This window comes from Anomaloglossus baeobatrachus, chromosome 1, assembly GCF_048569485.1.
Source record: "Anomaloglossus baeobatrachus isolate aAnoBae1 chromosome 1, aAnoBae1.hap1, whole genome shotgun sequence".
Classification (NCBI taxonomy): domain Eukaryota; kingdom Metazoa; phylum Chordata; class Amphibia; order Anura; family Aromobatidae; genus Anomaloglossus; species Anomaloglossus baeobatrachus.
This window is the reverse complement of record NC_134353.1, coordinates 852,422,266-852,445,433: the sequence shown is the minus strand read 5'-3', so window position 1 is coordinate 852,445,433 and position 23,168 is coordinate 852,422,266. Positions and strand designations below refer to the sequence as shown.

Sequence of the window (23,168 nt, the reverse complement as noted above, 5' to 3'; positions counted from 1 at the left end):
CTACACAGTGAAGGGATGAGAGGAGGAACAATAATATATATATATATATATATATATATATATATATATATATATATATATATATTATAGAAAGGTTAATGAAAAATAGACCTTACAAATGGAGACATAGTGGGCGACAGTGAGGCACCTAGAGCAACCGAGGATGAGTAACGACAACGTGGACATCATCATAAATAAAGGCAAAGATGAGCAATCCCTAAATCGCCTTATGTTATGGAGAAAGAGAAAACAGGCGAGTTACAGAGGGTAAGGGCCAGCTCACACCGCGTTTTGGCCCCATCTTTAGTGTATGTGAATGTATTCGCAAAAAAAAAAATGAATAGCCCTCTGATTAACCTGTCACTTGCCATAAATGTGTTATTTTAATATTTGCCGGGCCAGTATGTGTCCATAAAGATTTTGTCTTTTTCTCTATGTATTATGCTACTTGATAGTAGACTATACTATTTAATTTAAATGTCTATGGTAAAAAATGTATTCTTTGCAGTATCCTGTAATGAAAGCACGTTAGTGACATACATCAGAGGTATAAGTATGGAGATTCTCCCATACACAGTATATTGAGTGAAGGCATTCATGGTGGTATATACTGCCTTACACGACCATCAGAGTGTCAAACTGCATCGTACACACCCTGTTGAACATCTGTAGAACTTGTCCGCATTATACATTTCTTTATATGTACCTGCCTGTATTAATAATGAGGCATGTCACTTGTAGAAGGTGAAACTTGAAGCCTCCAAAGTTCCAAAATATTTCAGTTTTTACACACATACATATATAGAGTTGAAACCAGAAGTTAAAGCCACTATCTAAAAAGACACATCTGCAGGTTTTTCTCACTATCTGACATGAAATCAGAATAAACCTTACACGTTTTAGGTCAGCTAGAAACCAAAATTATTTATATTTGCCAAATGCTAGAATAATGAGAGAGAGAATGTTTTAATGTGTTTTTATTACTTTCTGCAAAGTCAAAAGTTTACATACATATCATTAGTATTTAGTACCATTGCTCTTAAACTGTATGACTTGTGTCAAACATTATCCTTCCAGAAGCTTCTCACAATAGTTGGTAGGAATTTGCGCCAATTCTTTCTGATAGAACTGGTGTAACTGAGCCATGTTTTTAGGTCACTTTCCTCGCAGCGGCCTTTTCCACTTTGCCCATAAATTTTCAATGGAATTAAAACCAAGGCTTTGTGAAGGCCACTCTAAAACATTGATTTTTTTTTATCCTTAAGCCACTTTGTAACCAGTTTAGCAGTATGGTTCGGGTCATTTTGCATTTGGAAGACCCATTTCCTGCCAAGCTTTAAGTTCCTGGCTAATGTCCTTAGATCTTGCTTCAGTATTGCCACATAATCGTGCACTTTCTTCATGATGCCATCTATTTTGGTTTTCTGCAGTGCCTCCTGCAGCAAAATAACCCCACAACATGATGCTGCCGCCCCCGTGTTTCACAGTTGGGATGGTGTTCTCAGGCTTCATAGCTTCTTCCTTTTTTCTTCCAAACGTAACGATGGTCACTATGGCCAAATAGTTAAATTATAGTGTTGTCAGATTACAGATGTCTCCAAAAATCAAGGTCTTTGTTCCTGTGTGCATTTGCAAACATTTATCTGGCTTTTTTATGTTTCTTTTGGAGTAATGGCTTCTTCCTGGCAGAGTACCTTTCAGCTCATGTTGATACAGTACTCATTTCACTGTGGATAATGACACAATCTTACCAGCATCTACCAGCAAAAGTCTTTTGCTTTTGTTCTTGGGGTGATATGCACAAGTCTGACCAAAGAACGTTCATCTATGGTACACAGAACTCGTCTCTTTCCTGAGCGGTATGATGGCTGGACATTCCCATCTTGTTTGTACATGCGTATAATTGTTTGTACAAATGAACGAAGCACCTTCAGGTAACTGAAAATGGCATCCAACGATGAATCAGACTTGTGCAAGTCCACAATTCTCTTCCTGAGATTTTGGCTGATGTCTTTTGACTTTCCCGTGATGCTTCACAAAGAAGCAGTGTGTTTAATATGTACATTAAAATACATCCACATGTGTGTCTCTAATTAACTCAGATGTTGCCAATAAACCTGTCAGAAGCTTCCAAAGACATGACATCATCATATGGGCTGTCCCCTACTATTTAAAGGCATAGTACACTGATTGTATGTAAACTTTTGTCTTTACAGAAAGTAATAAAAATGCCTTCAAACATTCTCTTACTATTATTATTATTCTGGCATTTGGCAAATATAAATTATTTTGATAATACTATAATTGACCTAAAATGTGAAAGGTTTATACTGATTTCTTGTCTGATTTCATATATGTCTTTTTAGATAGTGTATGTAAACGTCTGGTTTCCACTGTACCTGCCAATGCTGTCTTATGGTGGGTCTGATTTACTCAGAGAAGACAAATGATCTTTGATCACTTAAAAAATTGTTCATATTCATATAAGAAATACTTCTCTTTATATGTCTGTTTAGCCCCTCTAGACATAGGGACCCAGTTGTCATTCTATGATCCTGCTGTGCATACATCACTCTTAAGAGCATCTGCTGGATTTCTTGATTAATTGATTGTAAGTAGCTAGTGGTACGGCAGTGGAGCATGACCTGTACTCTTCTATATTAGGTTGGAATTCCTTTCTGCTATATTTAGCAGGTTTAACTTTTTTTTTTTTTAAGGGAATTATATCCCTGTTTTATTAACAACTGTTCCTAAGATATAAAAAGAAAAGGTGGTACATGTCTATGGCACATGGTACTGAGAAACAACTCTAGGACTCAGCGTTTTGCTGAGCAAGGTCTACAGTTTTGATAGAGCATAATACAAAAGTCTCAGATTTACAGATAGATTTATGAAATGATCATTTGTTCTAAACTTTGGTTCGTCACCCAAATTAAACATATATGCTCTCTCAGTCTGCAATTAACATGCCGGTGGATTTACGAGAATATGAAAATTATTTGTATGGAGGGAGAATAACACAGGCCAGACTCTTTTGGTGTTGGTTATCTTATGATAAAACTAGAAGACAAGAAAGAGTGAACACTATAAAGCCAAAATAACCTCAATTGGGACAAATAGCAAAACATAAGCAATGTACCCAAAAGAAAAAAATAGGGGCAAACAATTATACACTGCAGGCCAAACGTTTGGACACACCTTCTCATTCAAAGCGTTTTCTTTATTTTCATGACTCTAAAAATTGTAGATTCACATTGAAGACATCAAAACTATGAATGAAAACATGTGGAATGAAATACTTAAAAAAGTGTGAAACAACTGAAAATATGTTTTATATTCTAGGTTCTTCAAAGTAGCCACCTTTTGCTCTGATAACTGCTTTGCACACTCTTGGCATTCTCTTGATGAGCTTCAAGAAATAGTCACCGGAAGTGGTTTTCCAACAGTCTTGAAGGAGTTCCCAGAAATGCTTAGCACTTGTTGGCTCTTTTGCCTTCACTCTGTGGTCCAGCTCACCCCAAACCATCTCGATTGGTTTCTGGTCTGGTGACTGTGGAAGCCAGGTCATCTGGTGTAGCATCCCATCACTCTCCTTCTTAGTCAAATAGCCCTTACACAGCCTGGAGGTGTGTTTGGGGTCATTGTCCTGTTGAAAAATAAATGATGGTCCAACTACACGCAAACCGGATGGAATAGCACGCCGATGCAAGATGCTGTGGTAGCCATGCTGGTTTAGTATGCCTTCAATTTTTAATAAATCCCCAACAGTGTCACCAGCAAAGCACCCCCACACCATCACACCTTCTACTCCATGCTTCACGGTGGGAACCAGCCATGTAGAGTCCATCCGTTCACCTTTTCTACAAAGATCTCAAATTTGGACTCATCAGACTAAAGCACAGATTTCCACTGGTCTAATGTCCATTCCTTGTGTTCTTTAGCCCAAACAAGTCTCTTCTGCATGTTGCCTGTCCTTAGCAGAGGTTTCCTAGCAGCTATTTTACCATGAAAACCTGCTGCACAAAGTCTCCTCTTAATAGTTGTTCTAGAGATGAGAAGGTGTGTCCAAACATTTGGTCTGTACTGTAAATGAATACATATATAATGAAATTTAAACAAACAGTATTGGAAAAATAAAACTAAGAAATAGACAATAGAATAAACTAGATGGTATAATAGTCCATAATAATAATGTAAGACACTCCAAAGAATAAATACCCTCCAACTCAGGGTAAACAATAAGCGGGCACTAAAAAAAAAAAAAAAATAAATCTTTATTTTTATATAGCGCTAACATATTTCGCAGCGCTTCATATACATCAGGAACGCTGTCCCCATTGGGGCTCACAATCTAAATTCCCTATCTGTATGTCTTTGGACACTAAAGTGGATCTGCAATCAACAATCTGACCATGTAGACTTTAGATAGTATTTATTAAAAATTGATTAGATATGTCAACAAATGTATACATTTTCACTTGGCAGCCACAAATAAGTAAGTTTAAGGAGTTTTCTCATAAAGACAACCTTGTCCATACAGTGGGTATGGAAAGTATTCAGACCCTTTACATTTTTCACTTTGTTTCATTGCAGCCATTTGGTAAATTCAAAAAAGTTCATTTTTTTCTAATTAATGTACACTCTGCACCCCATTTTGACAGAAAAAAAAACAGAATGGTAGGTTTTTTTGCAAATTTGTAAACAAAAAAAACGAAAATATGACATGGTCATAAGTATTCAGACCCTTTGCTCAGACACTCATATTTAAGTCACATGCTGTCAAATTCCTTGTGATCCTCCTTGAGATGGTTCTACTCCTTCATTGGAGTCAAGCTGTGTTTAATTAAACTGATAGGACTTCATTTGGAAAGGCACACACCTGTCTACATAAGACTTCACAGCTCACAGTGCATGTCAGACCAAATGAGAATCATGAGGCCAAAGGAATTGCCCAAGGAGCTCAGAGACAGAATAGTGGCAAGACACAGATCTTTGGCAAGGTTACAAAAGAATTTCTGCAGTACTCAAAGTTCCTAAGAGCACCGTGGCCTCCATAATCCTTAAATGGAAGAAGTTTGGGACCACCAGAACTCTTCCTAGATCTGGCCGTCCAGCCAAACTGAGCAATCGTGGGAGAAGAGCTTTGGCGAGAGAAGTAAAGAAGATCCCCAAGATCACTGTGGCTGAGCTCCAGAAATACAGTAGGGAGATGGGATAAGTTGCACAAAGTTACAGTTAGGTCCAGAAATATTTGGACAGTGACACAATTTTCGCGAGTTGGGCTCTGCATGCCACCACATTGGATTTGAAATGAAACCTCTACAACAGAATTCAAGTGAAGATTGTAACGTTTAATTTGAAGGTTTGAACAAAAATATCTGATAGAAATTGTAGGAATTGTACACATTTCTTTACAAACACTCCACATTTTAGGAGGTCAAAAGTAATTGGACAAATAAACCAAACCCAAACAAAATATTTTTATTTTCAATATTTTGTTGCGAATCCTTTGGAGGCAATCACTGCCTTAAGTCTGGAACCCATGGACATCACCAAACGCTGGGTTTCCTCCTTCTTAATGCTTTGCCAGGCCTTTACAGCCGCAGCCTTCAGGTCTTGCTTGTTTGTGGGTCTTTCCGTCTTAAGTCTGGATTTGAGCAAGTGAAATGCATGCTCAATTGGGTTAAGATCTGGTGATTGACTTGGCCATTGCAGAATGTTCCACTTTTTTGCACTCGTGAACTCCTGGGTAGCTTTGGCTGTATGCTTGGGGTCATTGTCCATCTGTACTATGAAGCGCCGTCCGATCAACTTTGCGGCATTTGGCTGAATCTGGGCTGAAAGTATATCCCGGTACACTTCAGAATTCATCCGGCTACTCTTGTCTGCTGTTATGTCATCAATAAACACAAGTGACCCAGTGCCATTGAAAGCCATGCATGCCCATGCCATTACGTTGCCTCCACCATGTTTTACAGAGGATGTGGTGTGCCTTGGATCATGTGCCGTTCCCTTTCTTCTCCAAACTTTTTTTCTTCCCATCATTCTGGTACAGGTTGATCTTTGTCTCATCTGTCCATAGAATACTTTTCCAGAACTGAGCTGGCTTCATGAGGTGTTTTTCAGCAAATTTAACTCTGGCCTGGCTATTTTTGGAATTGATGAATGGTTTGCATCTAGATGTGAACCCTTTGTATTTATTTTCATGGAGTCTTCTCTTTACTGTTGACTTAGAGACAGATACACCTACTTCACTGAGAGTGTTCTGGACTTCAGTTGATGTTGTGAACGGGTTCTTCTTCACCAAAGAAAGTATGCGGCGATCATCCACCACTGTTGTCATCCGTGGACGCCCAGGCCTTTTTGAGTTCCCAAGCTCACCAGTCAATTCCTTTTTTCTCAGAATGTACCCGACTGTTGATTTTGCTACTCCAAGCATGTCTGCTATCTCTCTGATGGAGTTTTTCTTTTTTCTCAGCCTCAGGATGTTCTGCTTCACCTCAATTGAGAGTTCCTTAGACCGCATGTTGTCTGGTCACAGCAACAGCTTCCAAATGCAAAACCACACACCTGTAATCAACCCCAGACCTTTTAACTACTTCATTGATTACATGATAACGAGGAAGACGCCTTCAGAGTTAATTGCAGCCCTTAGAGTCCCTTGTCCAATTACTTTTGGTCCCTTGAAAAAGAGGAGGCTATGCATTACAGAGCTATGATTCCTAAACCCTTTCTCCGATTTGGATGTGAAAACTCTCATATTGCAGCTGGGAGTGTGCACTTTCAGCCCATATTATATATATAATTGTATTTCTGAACATGTTTTTGTAAACAGCTAAAATAACAAAACTTGTGTCACTGTCCAAATATTTCTGGACCTAACTGTAATTATCACTGCAGCCCTCCACCAGTCAGGCCTTTACGACAGAGTGGCCCAAAGGAAGCCTCTCCTCAGTGCAAGGCCCCTTTCACACGTCAGTGATTCTGGTACATTTGTGCTTTTTTTAAAACGTACCAGAATCACTGACATACGTAGACCCATTATAATCAATGGGTCTGCTCACACATCAGTGATTTTTCACTGAACTTGTTTCCGTGGAGCGTGCACGCGTGGCCGTGATTCTGCACGGAGACAAGTCAGTTTTTTTCTGGCATCACTGATGACCCACGGACCACACTATGGTGTTGTCCGTGTGTGATCAGTGAAACACGTACCAGAAAATCACGAACATATTAAATATTTTCAACTTACCTTGCCTGCGATTCGCTCTGCAGCCTCTGCTCTCGGCAGCTTCTGCCTGGCTCATGAATACTCATGAGAGCAGGAAAACCCGACCAGGAAGTAGGTGCTGAGAGCGGTGGGCGAACGCTGCAGAGCTGGAGACTTCAGCACCATGGACAGCAGCAGTGAAGGCAGGTGAGTAATGTCCATATGCAGTCATGGATTGCACATGGACAACCCACGTGTGCCGTGAATCACGGAACACGGAGAGACATGTGCGTGTTTTACACGTCAGTGAAGAACGTCTGTGTTTTTCACTGACGTGTGAAACGGGCCCAAGACATATGAAATCCCGCATAGAGTTTGCAACAAAACACATGAAGGACTCCCAGACTCAAAGAAATAAGATTCTATGGTCTAATGAGATGAAGATAGAACTTTTTGGTGATAATTCTAAGCTGTATGTTTGGCAAAAACCAGGCATTTCTCATCACCAGCCCAATACAATCCCAACAGTGAAACATGGAGGTGGCAGCATCATGCTATGGGGGTGTTTTTCAGTCGCAGTAACAGGACAACTGGTTGCAATTGAAAGAAAGATGATTGCGGCCAAGTACAGAGATATCCTGGAAGAAAACCTTTTCCAGTGTGCTCTGGACCTCAGACTTAGCCGAAGGTTCACCTTCCAACAAGACAATGACCCTAAGCACACAGCTAAAATAACAAAGGAGTGGCTCTGTGACCATTCTTGACTGGCCCAACCAGAGCCCTGACCTAAACCCAATTGAGCATCTCTGGAGAGACCTGAAAATGGATGTTCACCATCCAACCTGACGGACCTGGAGAGGATCTGCAAGGATGAATGGCAGAGGATCCCCAAATCTAGGTGTGAAAAACTTGTTGCATCATTCCCAAGAAGACTCTTGGCTGTACTAGCTAAAAAGGGTGCTGCTACTCAATACTGAGCAAAGGCTCTGAATACTTACAAACATGTGATATTTCAGATTTTCTTATTTAAAAAAAATTGCTAAAATTTCGACATTTCGGGTTTTTTTTTCTGTAAGATGGGGTGCAGAATGTACATTACTGAGAAAAAAATATGAACTTTTATTAATTTACCAAATGGCTGCAATGAAGAAAAGAGTGAAAAATGTAAAGGGGTCTGAATACTTTTCGTACCCACTGTATGTCCTATTGGGAAGTAACATTGAGGGGGATGGCCAGACAAGCACCCCTTTAATAAGCGAGAATAGAGTAACACAATGTATAAGCAGCGCCCTCTTGGGCTCCCAGGCATTACATGGATGGTCATTTATTTCGATGACCTGCCTGTAACAATACATGTACAGCCCAGTGCAGCATCTCCTGGCCATAATATTTGATGAGGAGAAAAGTTGTTCCAACTCTTAAGAAATATAAAAATCTTAAATTAACAATAGGATTTACCCTCATAATGTACTAGGAGTTAAATATCATCCTCCTAGTAATGATTTTAATGATGGCTTTATTATAAATATATTTACTTTAAAAGTGAAGTCTAATATCAGTGTAGCTGTACTTAGAGCCCATCCCTCATCCCAGTACTTTGCTGGTTTCACACAGCAGCGAGACTGTCAAACCAGTATGTACAGGAAAGACTTGTTCTCCTCACTGTTCTCTCTGCACACACTGGTTTGTCAATCATGCCACTGTGGGCATGATACCAGCAAAGTGCTGGCATGAAGGATGGAGCTCCCTGACTATACCGGATACAGGCATGTTGAGATTAAACTTACGTTCTGCAGTAAATACATAAAGAATTATTTATACACATTTATTGGGCATCCCTAGATGACCAAATTAAAGGAGTGACGCCATTTTCCAATAAAAACAATCTTTATTTAAACATATATTTTAAAATATTTTAGCATAAAGGTACCGTATAGAAGAGAGACACAGGCAGAAAAAATAATTAAATCCCTATATTAGTAACTGGGATATTCACACCTAGACAGGTGAGTATCTATATAGTTACAGCCAAAAAACATGTATTGAATGGACCAAATGTAGACCTAGTGATCACAGCTATATTATTGTTGCCAATGTAACAAATTCATTTCTGCAAATTTCTACCATATATGATTTTTATAAAAGTATCATATAGCATATGGACCAAGTGTAGACTCTGCGGTTCCACCTGCGTTTTTCATCAGCAGTGCACAAATTTTTCCATGCAGGGTTCCCCCATAAATAATCTGTACTCATGAGAATAAATAAATAAAAGAGTATACAGGTTCCCCAATACACAAGAATTAATTCCAATGGATGCAGTGTAAATTACCGATGAACGCACATGGTAGTATCCGCAGAGCCCACATACGTCCACAGACACATGGGATCTATTACACTTTAAAAATGCAGTATACATTTGCAAACCACCCGTAATAATGACCGCAAAGTCCACATAAGTCCATAATCAAATAAAGATTACTATAGTTAGGCTGACAATGAGCATATTAGTATCGTAATATTACATCACCTGAATGGGAAGTATCCTGCCGTGACCCTCACACTCCGACACGTGTTTCGCAAACAGCTTTCTCGAGGAGCGCTCCTCGAGAAAGCTGTTTGCGAAACACGTGTCGGAGTGTGAGGGTCACGGCAGGATACTTCCCATTCAGGTGATGTAATATTACGATACTAATATGCTCATTGTCAGCCTAACTATAGTAATCTTTATTTGATTATGGACTTATGTGGACTTTGCGGTCATTATTACGGGTGGTTTGCAAATGTATACTGCATTTTTAAAGTGTAATAGATCCCATGTGTCTGTGGACGTATGTGGGCTCTGCGGATACTACCATGTGCGTTCATCGGTAATTTACACTGCATCCATTGGAATTAATTCTTGTGTATTGGGGAACCTGTATACTCTTTTATTTATTTATTCTCATGAGTACAGATTATTTATCGGGGAACCCTGCATGGAAAAATTTGTGCACTGCTGATGAAAAACGCAGGTGGAACCGCAGAGTCTACACTTGGTCCATATGATATATGATACTTTTATAAAAATCATATATGGTAGAAATTTGCAGTAATGAATTTGTTACATTGGCAACAATAATATAGCTGTGATCACTAGGTCTACATTTGGTCCATTCAATACATGTTTTTTGGCTGTAACTATATAGATACTCACCTGTCTGGGTGTGAATATCCCAGTTACTAATATAGGGATTTAATTATTTTTTCTGCCTGTGTCTCTCTTCTATACGGTACCTTTATGCTAAAATATTTTAAAATATATGTTTAAATAAAGATTGTTTTTATTGGAAAATGGCGTCACTCCTTTAATTTGGTCATCTAGGGATGCCCAATAAATGTGTATAAACTATGTCATTTGGAGTGCCAGTAGTCAATTATTAGGACATGAGGTTGTTAACTATAAAGAATTATTTGTAGTAGTGACATGATTACAACTGTTATTGGGAGGCTGATACAGCACTCCTAAAGGTCCCGTCACACACAACAAGATTGCTAACGAGAGCGTTGCTGCGTCACCGTTTCTGTGATGCAGTAACGATCTTGCCAGCGATCTCATTATGTGTGACACCTACCAGCGATCAGGCCCCTGCTGTGAGATCGCTAGTCGTTGCCAAAGGGTGCAGACCATTTTCTTCAAAGGTGATGTCCTGCTGGGCAGGACACATCGCTGTGTTTGACACCTAACAATGACCTCCTATACAGGTCGCTCATCGTTATACAGGTCGCTCATCGTTACTGCATCGTTGGGAAGGTCTGACTGTGTGACATCTCACCAGCGACATCCAAGCGACTTACCAGCGATCCTTATCAGGTCTCATCGTTTTCGAGACCACTGGTAAGTCGTTAAATGTGACGGGGGCTTAACACATGACGGGGTAAATCCTGATTATAGATTCTCACTAGAGGAAACCTGTCACCAGATTCATGCTGTCTAAACCACAGGCAGCATGAATCGCAGCCTGGGTGCACGATTGCAACAAGGTACACTTTTCTCTGAAATGCTCATATGAAACTAAAGTGGGCTTTACACGGTAGCGATATCGCTAGCAATTTCTAGCGATAGCGACCGTGTAAGTACCCGCCCCCGTCGCACATGCGATTGTTTGTGATCGCTGCCGTAGCGAACATTATCGCTACGCAGCATCACACATACCTGGTCAGCGGCGTCGCTGTGACTGCCGAACAATCCCTCCTTCAAGGGGGAGGGATGTTCGGCATCACAGCGACGTCACCGCATCGTCACTAAGCGGCCGGCCAATCAAAGCAGAGGGGCAGAGATGAGCAGGACGTAACATTCCGCCCACCTCCTTCCTTCCTCATTGGGGCCGGCGGCAGGTATGGAGACGTTCCTCGCTCATGCGGTGTCACACATAGCGATGTGTGCTGCCGCATGAGCGATGAACCACAACGCTAAACAACCCTTACCGATTTTTGACTTTGGGACGACCTCTCCATGGTGAACGATTTTCACCATTTTTGAGGTCGCCTAAGGTCGCTGGTAAGTATTACACGCTGCGATATCGTTAATGACGCCGGATGTGCGTCACTAACAACTTGACCCCGGCGACCAAACATTAACGATATCGTAGCGTGTAAAGCCCCCTTTAGTGTGCATGCCCACGATCAGTGTTTGCAGCGTTTTGGATGCAGTGTGTTTTCGCTGCGTCCAAAACGCTGCGTTGTACAGTACAAGCACAGTTGATGGGTTTTATCGAAATCCCATGCTCACTGTGTGTGTACTGCCCGCAGCAAAAACTGACTTGCGGTGCAGGTTTTCAAGCCGCAAGCATGTCAATTCTTTGCTGTGGCGTCAAAAGCGTACTCCGTAGGAAGAACACAAGCAAGAAACCACAGCCCCCCGCACCCTGATCGTGGGCACCGGCAGCTGCAATTTCCTGCGGAGACTCGTGGCCTCGCAGGTCAGGACCCGCCGCGTCCAGGATACAGCAGGTCCTGATAGTGGGCATGTACCCTAATTCAGCTCTGTCCCCGGCCAACTTCTCCCTGCACCACTCCAGGTGATTGACAGGTGTCTCCTATAGCAATCAATCACCTAGACCTGGGAGAAGCCGGCTGAGTGCAGCGCTGAGCTAGTGTTGTCTCTGGTCGCCATCACATCTTTAAAGTACAGCTTCTCTGATATGCCAAATTGTTTCTGAGTAAAGTCTACCTGGGTGTATTCGTGCAGCAAGGATCTGCTTCATGCTGCCCCTGGTTTAGGCAGTATGAATCAGATGACAGGTTCCCTTTTAAAGCTGAATTTCACTAGAGCAATACTCCTTGTACTTTTACTTCATGTTCTTTAAGAACCTTGAGTCTCATAATTCTAATTTATTAATGAACAGTTAGATCCGTAAATTAATTGCTGTTATTCGACTTTGCAACAGGAAGATAATAAGCGTATCAAATAAATGGAAGCATAAAGATTTTCTGTCGCAGTGGAAAAAAAATAAAATGGTATTTCACAAGTCTTGAGTGTCTGTGGCAGAATATAGTCATCTTGATGGCCAAGACTATTTCATCAAAGTTAAAGGGAGTGAATAAACAGAAAATGGCCCGTTATTTATGTTTTTGTGATTTAACACTTTTGATTAAGTATTTTTTCATTTTTCCTGTCACTTTTTGAAAAAATCCTGAATTATTGCAATTTTAACACTGACTGCTGAGCTTTGCTTCTTGTTTTGAGGAAATGACTTTTCAGCTTTTAGTGTATACATATGGGGACAAATTATCATTATAAAAAGGCAGGGTTACAATAATACATACAATCTAAGGCCTCTGCCACACATCCGTGCCTCCGGCACGTGTTTGGCATTTTTTACACGTACCGGCGGCACGGAGACATGTACAGCAATGCTACCCTATGGTAGCAGGCACACACACGTAAAACCACACGGAACGTGTGTCCGTGTGCGTTTGTACGTGTGTGCGATTTTCAAAGCGCTGACATGTCAGTGTTTTCTCCGGCAGCACGGGTGTTACACGGCCCGCACCCGTACCACACGGGTGTAGTGTGGATGCGGTCCCGTGTGACACGCGCCGGAGTAAACACACATGTCAGGGAAAAAAATAAAAAACATTAACTCACCTTCTCCAGCCCTCCTGTCTCTGCCGCTGCTGCCTCTTGCTGCCGACCGCCGCTCATTAATCTCATAGAATATTCACTTCACTGCCTGGCAGCAGCAGCAGCGGGGAGACGGGAGGGCTGGAGCCCGAGGATCAGCACCACGGACAGCAGCGCGGACAGCAGGGAGGACCAGGTGAGTATAATAATTACTGATTCTACGTGTGCTATCGCGGATAGCACACGTAGAACACACGTGTCACGCACGTACCAGAGACACGTACTTACCTGCACGCAACACGCAGGGAAAATACGTGTCTCTCGGCACGTGCGTGAAATTCACGTGAGTGTGGCAGAGGCCTAACATGGTATAAACAGATAAAACAGAACAGTATCACAGTACTGACTATATATGGGGGGATAACTAAGCATGCACACAATATTTTCCCTTAGAAGTCCTGTTCTGTCCAATATCCAGGATCCTGCTGTAAATGAAAGCTTGAATGTAAAGGGGTTGTTTACTAGATGAAAATTAGTAAAAATGCCCAGACTGGTTAAAAAAAAAAAAGTGAAGCAATACTCGCACTTATCAATACACAACATCTCCTGTTCAGACGTTTACCCAGTCCCTGCTGGTTCCTACTTCTCAGTCCCTTCTTGGCCCCGGCTGAAATGGTCATAAATGTTCGCTCTGCGAATCAGAGTTGTGAACTGCCTTTGGCAATGATTGGGCATCTCTAGATATTTCTGGGAAGTATAGATGGGACCAGTACGTAAGAACCAGCAGTACAATGTAAACGTTTGAAATAGATAGAGGAGGACTTTACACTGTTTATTTTGTATAATGTTTCTGACTACTTTTATCCAATGGACAACCCCTATAATGAAATCCCCCATGCCTTCCTGAATGAGAACCACACTGTTATTCCCTGCTTGTATTGATAGTAGACAGCAATGATCCCAATGCCCCTGTCCTTACATTGCTCATGACTCATAATTGTACAACATGTGAGGAGTATTCATTATCCAAAGCTTAGGGTATGTGCCCATGATCAGGATCTGCTGCGTCCTGGATGCGGTGGGTCATGACCTGCAGGGCCGCGAGTCTCCTCCGCAGGAGACCGTAGCTACTCATGCCCATGATCCAGGCTTGAGCAGTTGCAGTCTCTCTCTTCTGCTCTCCCAGCAGAGAACACTTGCGACTGCAGCAAAGAATTGATTATGCTGTGGCTTGCAAAACCACACCACAGGTCAGTTTTCTCCATGGGCCGTTTACGCACAGTGGTCACGGGATTTCTAGAAATCCATCCACTTTGCTTTCACTGCACATCGCAGCGTTTTGGAAGCAGCTGAAACATGCTCCGTTCAAAATGCTGTGAACACTGATCATGGGCACGTACCCTTTAGTCAAGGTTGAAGCAAAAACTAAAAAAAAAACCTCTGAAGCTCAAGCAAAAATTTCCTGGATATCAAACAATCTACAATATTGTAAATGTTGTTATTGCTGTCTTTCCTTTGCATTTTCTTTGAGACACATACACTGAATTCCTTATATCTGCTGTTTTCTTTCAGAATGAAGAAGCCGAAGAGTTGTCCGTTATTTCTTCAACGACAGAAAGTTACCTTCCTCTTAATTGCTGTGTCCTTGCTCTGTATTTTAAAGCTTTTGAAAGTTGAGTTGCTATTTCCTAGAATTCACAGTTATATCGTGGAGCCGGATATTTTCTCTCTTTACGTAACCAAAAATTCCATACCAAATGACTCCTCTACCAACATCAACTGTAGGGCCATATATGAAATGGAACCCATGGAGATTGGAAAAGGTTTACAGCTTAGGAGAAGACGCATATTTGATCTTGAAGATTCAGATGTTGTGACAATGACAAATAACTGTGTAGCTTATAAAAATGTACGCCGCTATGTTGACAAACCTATGTCACAGGAGGAGAAAGACTTTCCCATAGCATATTCACTGGTTGTACATAAAGGTGCTATAAGTGTGGAACGCCTTCTACATAGCATATACAGCCCGATTAATGTCTACTGTATCCATTATGACCAAAAATCTCCTTCCCACTTCAAGAAAGCAATGAGAAACTTAGAAAAATGCTTCCCTAATGTTTTTATTGCATCAAAACTTGAGTCAGTAACGTATGCTCACATGTCAAGACTACAAGCTGATCTCAATTGTTTGTCCGATTTGCTGAAGTCACCCATCCAGTGGAAATATGTCATTAATTTGTGTGGACAGGACATGCCACTGAAATCCAATTATGAACTTGTCTCTGAGCTGAAAAAGCTTAATGGAAAAAATATGCTGGAGTCATCACGACCAACGGATATAAAAAAAGATCGCTACACCTATCACCATGAGATCAGGTTTGTGGTAAGCCTTGATTATGTTCAAATGCCAGTAAGGACTTTTACTAAAAAATCTCCACCACCTGAAGGTATTGAGATGTATGCTGGGAGTGCCTATTTTGTTTTAAGTCGTTCATTTATTCAATATATTTTTAATTTACCACTAGTTTTAGAATTTTTAGAGTGGAATAAAGACACTTTTTCGCCAGATGAACATTTTTGGGCAACACTAAATCGTTTGCCAGGTGCACCAGGGGGGATTTCAAGGACAGAAGGGGATGTCACAGATCTCGACAGCAAAACTCGACTAGTGAAATGGTCATATCTTGAGGAAACTCATTATCCACCTTGCACGGGAACCCATGTCCGAGGTGTGTGTATTTATGGGGCACCTGAACTACGATGGCTCCTTCATTCTGGACATTGGTTTGCAAATAAGTTTGATCCAAAAGTGGATCCTATATTAATTAAATGCTTGATTGAGAAGATTCAAGAGCAACAGAGAAATTGGGTTTACTTATCCCCCTCATGACTTTTTGTGGATGTTACTATTGTATTTCACCATGATACCTAAGGTATTTTCTAGAATTTATGCTCCCTAATTGGGGTCTTCAAATCATAATCTGTAAATTATTTATTGATGATTATTGATAAACGATACCATTATAAAATTTATTGAAAAATTAGGGTATTACCCATGTAATATTCTTGGCATTATGGACTCAAGGAAGATTTCATGAGTTCTGTCTCTTCTGGTACACAATTGGCCTTAGTTATCAAATCAGTCTAAAAGCAACCAGTAATAATAAACTGCCCACTGCAACCAGTGATAGGGTTGCTGATGAGTGATGACTAATTATTACCTCACACAAACCAAATTTTATCCAAGGTGCTAGTGCACATATCCACCATGATCTAGAACAGTGCATGCAATAGTCTGCAAAACGGATGAGCACACGGAGCTGTGCGTAGATCCAATCACATCTGCATGTCATGGATGTGAATGGCCTGGGGTTTTTTTATATGGCTGTCTGAACCAGATCTTAGATGTACGCTGTAGGGCGACTCTACACAGCATATTTCAGACCACAAATACAATTCTGTGACTTTATTAGAGATTATTTTAGAGCTTGGATTTAGCTGCAAAAAATGTCCAAATGGAGACATGCATGTTGCACGTGACATACATTTAAGGTCTATGAGAGCAAAGTTGCGAGAGGCGTGATTTTTTTTTGTGATGTTCGCATAGTGGTAGGTTGCATGTCACAATGTAACAGTGACAATCATTATGCGATGCTCCAGTGGAACACTACAATCTTCACATCATAATGTAACCCTATCCTTGGGGCTAGGGCTACAAGGCAATTTTAGTCCTGCAACCAAAAATTTTTTGCAACTTGCCAAGCCACAATTATTTTATAGTGTTTTTCGGCTGCTATAGATATGCAGTCTATTGTTTGCATAGAAGGCAGTAGAAAACCTTAAAAATTGCAGAACACCATTATATTGAGAGCCACATGTAGCCATAGCTTTGTTCGCTTGCAAGCACCCTACAGATTCTCCAATCTGAAATTTTCAGAAAAACTGCACTAAGAGGCACTAAAAAAGAAGAAGAAAGGATGTACTATAAATTCTCAGTATAACGTACAACTAGGTGAGACAGTTTGGTAAATGAGTCCCAGTGTATGTACTATAATCGTGACATGCATATTGCAAATAATGATATTCAATGGTGATTTATACAGATTTAAAAACTATATATGCTGCAGATCGCTTTACCTCTAGCATGGTATTTTATGTAGGTCGTTCCACATTAAATTGCACCCTTGGTGTTGAGTTCACAAATAAATTACGCAGTGTGAGACGCCCTGTGATGAGCTTATAGCTTAGGGGCAGTTCTAACAAACAAAGGTTTGCCTAAAGTGGACAAACCCTTGAATTTTACCTCCATCCATGAAAGGAATCATAAAATGTGCCTGGTTTCTATGCCTTCAAGGAAGAACTGATAACCATTGCTGTGTTTTTTTTCCCTTTTAATAATTTTTCATTGGAATAATATATAATAATTGTGACCAATTGAAATATCTAATGTACTTGTGTACACACCGTTTTTGGAATATCTCTATTAGAAATAGTGCTTCATTCTGACATGCAGGTTGCAAATATTTCTGTTATGCTTAAAGGGCACGTGTCACCAGATTTGGCAACTATAAGCTGCGGCCACCACCACTGAGCTGTTATATACAGCAAGACCAGGCCACTCTAATTCTGACTGTAGTGAGGAGAAAAAGGGGAGCAGGACTCAAATTTCCATGACCAGTGGGAGTTCCAGAGGTAGGACCCTCAATAATCAAACACTTAAGGGAACCTGTCACTGGATTTTTTGACTAAGCTGTGGCCACCTCTACTGAGCTCTTATATACAGCATTCCAGAATGCTGTATATAAGAGCACAGGCCGCGCTGTATAGCGTAAAAAACACTTTTATAATACTTACTTAGGGGGTGCGCAGGTCCGATGGGTGTCGGTGCTCTCTGGTCCGGCGTCTCCTCTCTCTTGTCCGGCACCTCCTCTCTGTGGCGATCGCCTTCTTCTGAGGCCCCTGTGCATGATGCGTCCTATATCATGCACACTAGCCAGCATTGACATCCTGCACAGGTCAGATCAAAGTATTGTAGTGCGCATGCGCGGGCGGTCTTTAACCTTTCCTCGCGCCTGCGCATTAAACTTATTTGATATGCTCTCAGCAGGGCAAATCAAAGTGCTCCTATGCAGGACCGGAATGCTGGCCTGGACTAGAAAGAAGGAGGACGGAGATCACAGCAGAGAGGAGGCGCCGGACAGGAGAGCAGGACACCCATGGGATCGGACCGCCCCCTGGATGAGTATTATTAAAGTGTTTTTTACGTTATACAGTGCGGCCTGGGCTCTTATATACAGTATTCTGGAATGCTGTATATAAGAGCTCAGTGGTGGTGGCCGCTGTTTACAGTCGATAAATCTGGTGACAGATTCCCTTTAAATGTCTGATTATTGAGGGTCCTGCCTCTGGAACTTCCACTGGTCATGAAAATTTGAGTCCTGCTCCCCTTTTTCTACTCACTACGGTCAGAATTGGAGTGGTTCGTCTTACTTATCTGCAGCTGTTGCATTTACATCTATGGGAATGAGGGATATAGCTGATCACTGTACTCGTAGCAGCATTACATGGAACAGTAGCCATCATGGGAGACCCTGCCAGTCTATTAACAACTGCATGCAGAAGTAAGGTAGGATAGCAGCCCCAATTCTTGAGATCAGTGGGGATCATATGATATGATGATCATATATCTCCTATCTTGTAAATAAATGATAAGTGTCCCATGTAAAGAACGTAAATGTGTATTAAGAAGTGATGTCAGAAGGAAGCACTACCCTAGTATAAGGTGTAGTTTTATTTTTCACATATTAAATCCTCCACGCGTCATGGGCCGCTGGGCCAGTTGTGCTGTGATGTTTTGTACATCACGACATGACCGACAAGACCAGTGATTGGACTTAATTGGTGAGCATTTTATGGGGGGAGGTATAATAAATATACTATTTCCCGCTCATAGGCAATCCCACACTGCACTGAGGAATGATGTTCGGAATCATTACATATGCAATGATATACACTCATCCGACTTTTCTCTTTATTACACCTAAACATTCTCCAGATGTATTAATTCATTTTATTTTACGTTAATATTCAATGCACTGATGTACAGTTTTATGTTTTTTTTGTATGTTTTTTCTATTTTGTTTGTGCCAAAGCAAATCTCAGGATGATTGCAAATGTCTGTTGGCATTAGATCTATTTGTATATTTTATTTGCTGATCTAGCTTATTTTGGAGAGATTTATTTCTTATTTACAGCAAGAGCCTCTATCGCAATGAATCCAGTAACTTGGCATTCGGCGAAAAACTTTTCGGACAGTTTTGGAATGATACTGCCACGATTTGGTCTGTTTTAAAGACTTGTAAAAGCCAAATCATATAATGTATCTTTCTTTGTATCAATAGATGACTAATACAGTAGAGCTTTGCTCTGTGAGATAAATGTATTTGGATGTTAGGGCTCAAAGAACATTTCTTCTGCGCACTATAGGAAGGTATTAATTTTTTATGTTATATTATACTATATAGTACATAATATAGAGTTGGTAAAATAATTGTGTCACTTTTACACATTACAGATAGCTGGCAGTTCACTGACTTTGGTTACCATTACTAAATGTGATACAAGTGTGGCCACCAACACTATGAAATATCGTCTATACCTATGATAAATCCTCGTTCTTGGTAGTTTACTTATGTTACATCTTTATACATGATCAGAAAGAGCTGAAAATCCCCAACTGAGTTTTAAAGATGAAATCCAGCCAATAGTAGTCTTATGGCATGTTGTAAAAAATATCTGAGAAGTTCACATTGAAGGTTGTCCAAGTGGCTTCACCTCAACAGTTTCCGAAAAAGGCTTGGTGATATTTATGTGTTGTAGTCCTGTCTTCATAGTTATGTAGCAGACAAGGTCCTAATTCATAGACCTCCAGATGTGGAGCTCCATGTCCACACGGTTTCTTATAACTTATTTAGTGATGATGTTTTTAAGGTTCCGGCATCCTATATAGAAGACGGCAAGAAAAGTTAAAATTATCTCTGCTTTTAGACCTTTTCTATTGCCATTTGTTTGCTGCTTTAAGTGACAATGAGATATTCTCATAGGAAATCCAATTAATAAAATATAGACACTGTTGGGTAGATGATAATAAGACACAAAAATTGCTTAGTAATAATTGCATAATGTCAGCAGTGCAAGTAAAACACCCATAACATGAAAAGGGCTGTAAACAAGTAGATCAAGACGGTCACTGAAGTCCAAAGGCTTTTCATTATTTCTTGATGCCATACCAAGGACCCCCAGCGGCTACCAAGAGAATGCCTTACTATTATATTGTAGTGGTATTAATTTGTCATGTCAAAATCCATTCTTAAGCGTGGAATAAGAGAGAATAATATATATAGGATCCAATGTTGCATGTGGTTGCCTCCTTCAGGTTGGCATTTTTTTTCCAAGATTCTTTTGGACTATTTAGTAAAAGTCTGTACACTTTGCACTAAGGTAGTGAAAATCTTGCACTTTAACTGTCCTATTAGGAAACACATTATTTTTTAAAGAAGGACATAATTGACACTTCAATCATCATAGGAAATTATATGTATTCTCGCTTTGTCTGGATATTTTATTCTTAACCAATTATGGTCCAACTGGAATATGCTACGGACACACCAAAGACAAAAGTATTTTTTTGTTTACAAAAACGAGTTATCATAGGACTTAAAACTGAAGGCCCCAAAGTTGTATATCATATCAACATCTATATCATAAAAGCTGTGTACAAAAAAAAAACAAACAGCATCAGACACCTCACATTCCCCTCTGTTACTCTTGAGGGTGCTTTACACGCTTTGACATCGCTAACGATATATCGTCTGGGTCACGGTGTTTGTGACGCACATCCGGCATCGTTAGTGACATCGCAGCGTGTGACAGCTAGGAGCGACGATCAACGATCGCAAAAACGTCAAAAATTGTTGATCGTTGACACCTCGCTCCTTTTCTTAACATCGTTGGTGGTACATGCCGCTGCGGCATCACACATCGCTGTGTGTGACACCGCAGGAACGACGAACGTCTCCTTACCTGCGTCCACCGGGAATGAGGAAGGAACGAGGTGGGCGGCATGTTCCGGCTGCTCATCTCCTCCCCTCCTCTTCTATTGGGCGGCCATTTTGTGACGCCGCTGTGACGTCACTGTGACGCCGAACGCACCTCCCCCTTGGAGGAGGGATTGTTCGGCGGTCACAGCGACGTCGCTGAACAGGTATGTGCGTGTGACGCTGCCGTAGCGATATTGTTCGCTACGGTAGCGATCACCAAATGTCGCACGAACGACGGGGGCGGGTGCTATTGCTCGCAACATCGCTAGCAACCTTAAGGGTAGACAGCAGAATATGGTCCAGTTTATAGCGGTATGCATTCGAACTATAGAGCAGTATACTTTGAGTTTCATAAAGAGGTCTTTTAGTGTGGTTGGACTGATGAAGAAGGAGGATTTAGTTTAATTTCAAGTATTTACTCTATTGTTAGGACAATCTTAAGATGCTTTTGCATCGGGTAATAATGGGGAATGAGCGTTCATATAAACACTAGTTTCGCAATTATCAGCCGACAATCACCCAACGAGAGAAGCATTTGTTCTTTGAGTGAAAAGATTTTTAAGCTTGTTTTAAAAATCTTTTATTTCAGCAATACATCATTAACGGTTGTTCATGGAAGTGGGATCAGTCTGTCTAAACAAGCTATTACATGACAGCCAATAGGCCTGAATATTGGCCATAAATAAGAATTTAACAGAAACAGGGTAAATTAACTCTTAAGGGGGCTTTACACGCTGCGACATCGCTAATGCGGAGTCGTTGGGGTCACGGAATTTGTGACGCACATCCGGCCGCATTAGCGATGCCGTTGCGTGTGACACCGATAAGCGATTTTGCATCGTTGAAAAAACGTGCAAAATCGCTAATCGGTGACATGGGGGTCCATTCTTAAAAATCGTTACTGCGGCAGTAACGAAGTTGTTCCTCGTTCCTGCGGCAGCACACATCGCTGCGTGTGACGCCGCAGGAACGAGGAAGCTCCCCTTACCTGCCTCCCGGCTGCTATGCAGAAGGAAGGAGGTGGGCGGGATGTTACGTCCCGCTCATCTCCGCCCCTCCGCTGCTATTGGGCGGCGGTTCAGTGACGCTTCAGTGACGTCGCTGTGACGCCACATGGACCGCCACCTTAGAAAGGAGGCGGTTCGCCAGTCACAACGACGTCGCCGGACAGGTAAGTATGTGTGACGGCTCTGGGCGATGTTGTGCGGCACGGGCAGCGATTTGCCCGTGTCGCGCAACAGATGGGGGCGGGTACCCACACTAGCGATATCGGGACCGATATCGCAGTGTGTAAAGTAGCCTTTACTCATAAAGTGAACATTTCAGATAACCAAAATTAAACAATGGCTGTATTTTAGGGACCAGACGTATTTAGGCTCTTTGGGAATTTCATGCAATAGTATTGTATTCACTAGATATATGATACTGTATGTCTGTACTACTTAATACATGCTCATTACCTCCAGTTGGGAAATAATAAAATAGGTACTGTTTGGTGTACATTACATTACATACAGCTGTAGTTAAATGGCCACTGTCATTTCAATAGCATGAGTATATAATAAAAGCAAACAAAAGACATTTTGTAATATATCTTATCAGAGAAATCTGCTTGTTTTCCGCTCTGCCTTCTGAGCTTATTATCCACAATGAAAAACAGCTCAAATCCATCCAAGCAAGACAGACTGCCAGGAAGGTGAGGTGTCAGGTTAGGTAGCAAATTAGGCTCTATAGAGAATGGGGCTGGTGG

General features: G+C 41.2%; 1 protein-coding gene across 2 annotated transcripts in view; it reads left to right on the top strand.

Annotated features, from left to right (window-relative positions):
• GCNT4 (glucosaminyl (N-acetyl) transferase 4) overlaps nucleotides 1–22,294 on the top strand; it is a 50,491-nt gene extending 28,197 nt beyond the window's left edge. For both annotated transcript variants that reach the window (XM_075325427.1, XM_075325432.1), the window contains exon 2: nucleotides 14,889–22,294. In XM_075325427.1, the coding sequence (XP_075181542.1) occupies nucleotides 14,890–16,209 (1,320 nt within the window). In that variant the 5' untranslated portion in view covers nucleotide 14,889 and the 3' untranslated portion in view covers nucleotides 16,210–22,294. The remainder of the gene's footprint in view (nucleotides 1–14,888) is intronic.
• The last annotated feature ends 874 nt before the right edge of the window (nucleotides 22,295–23,168 follow it).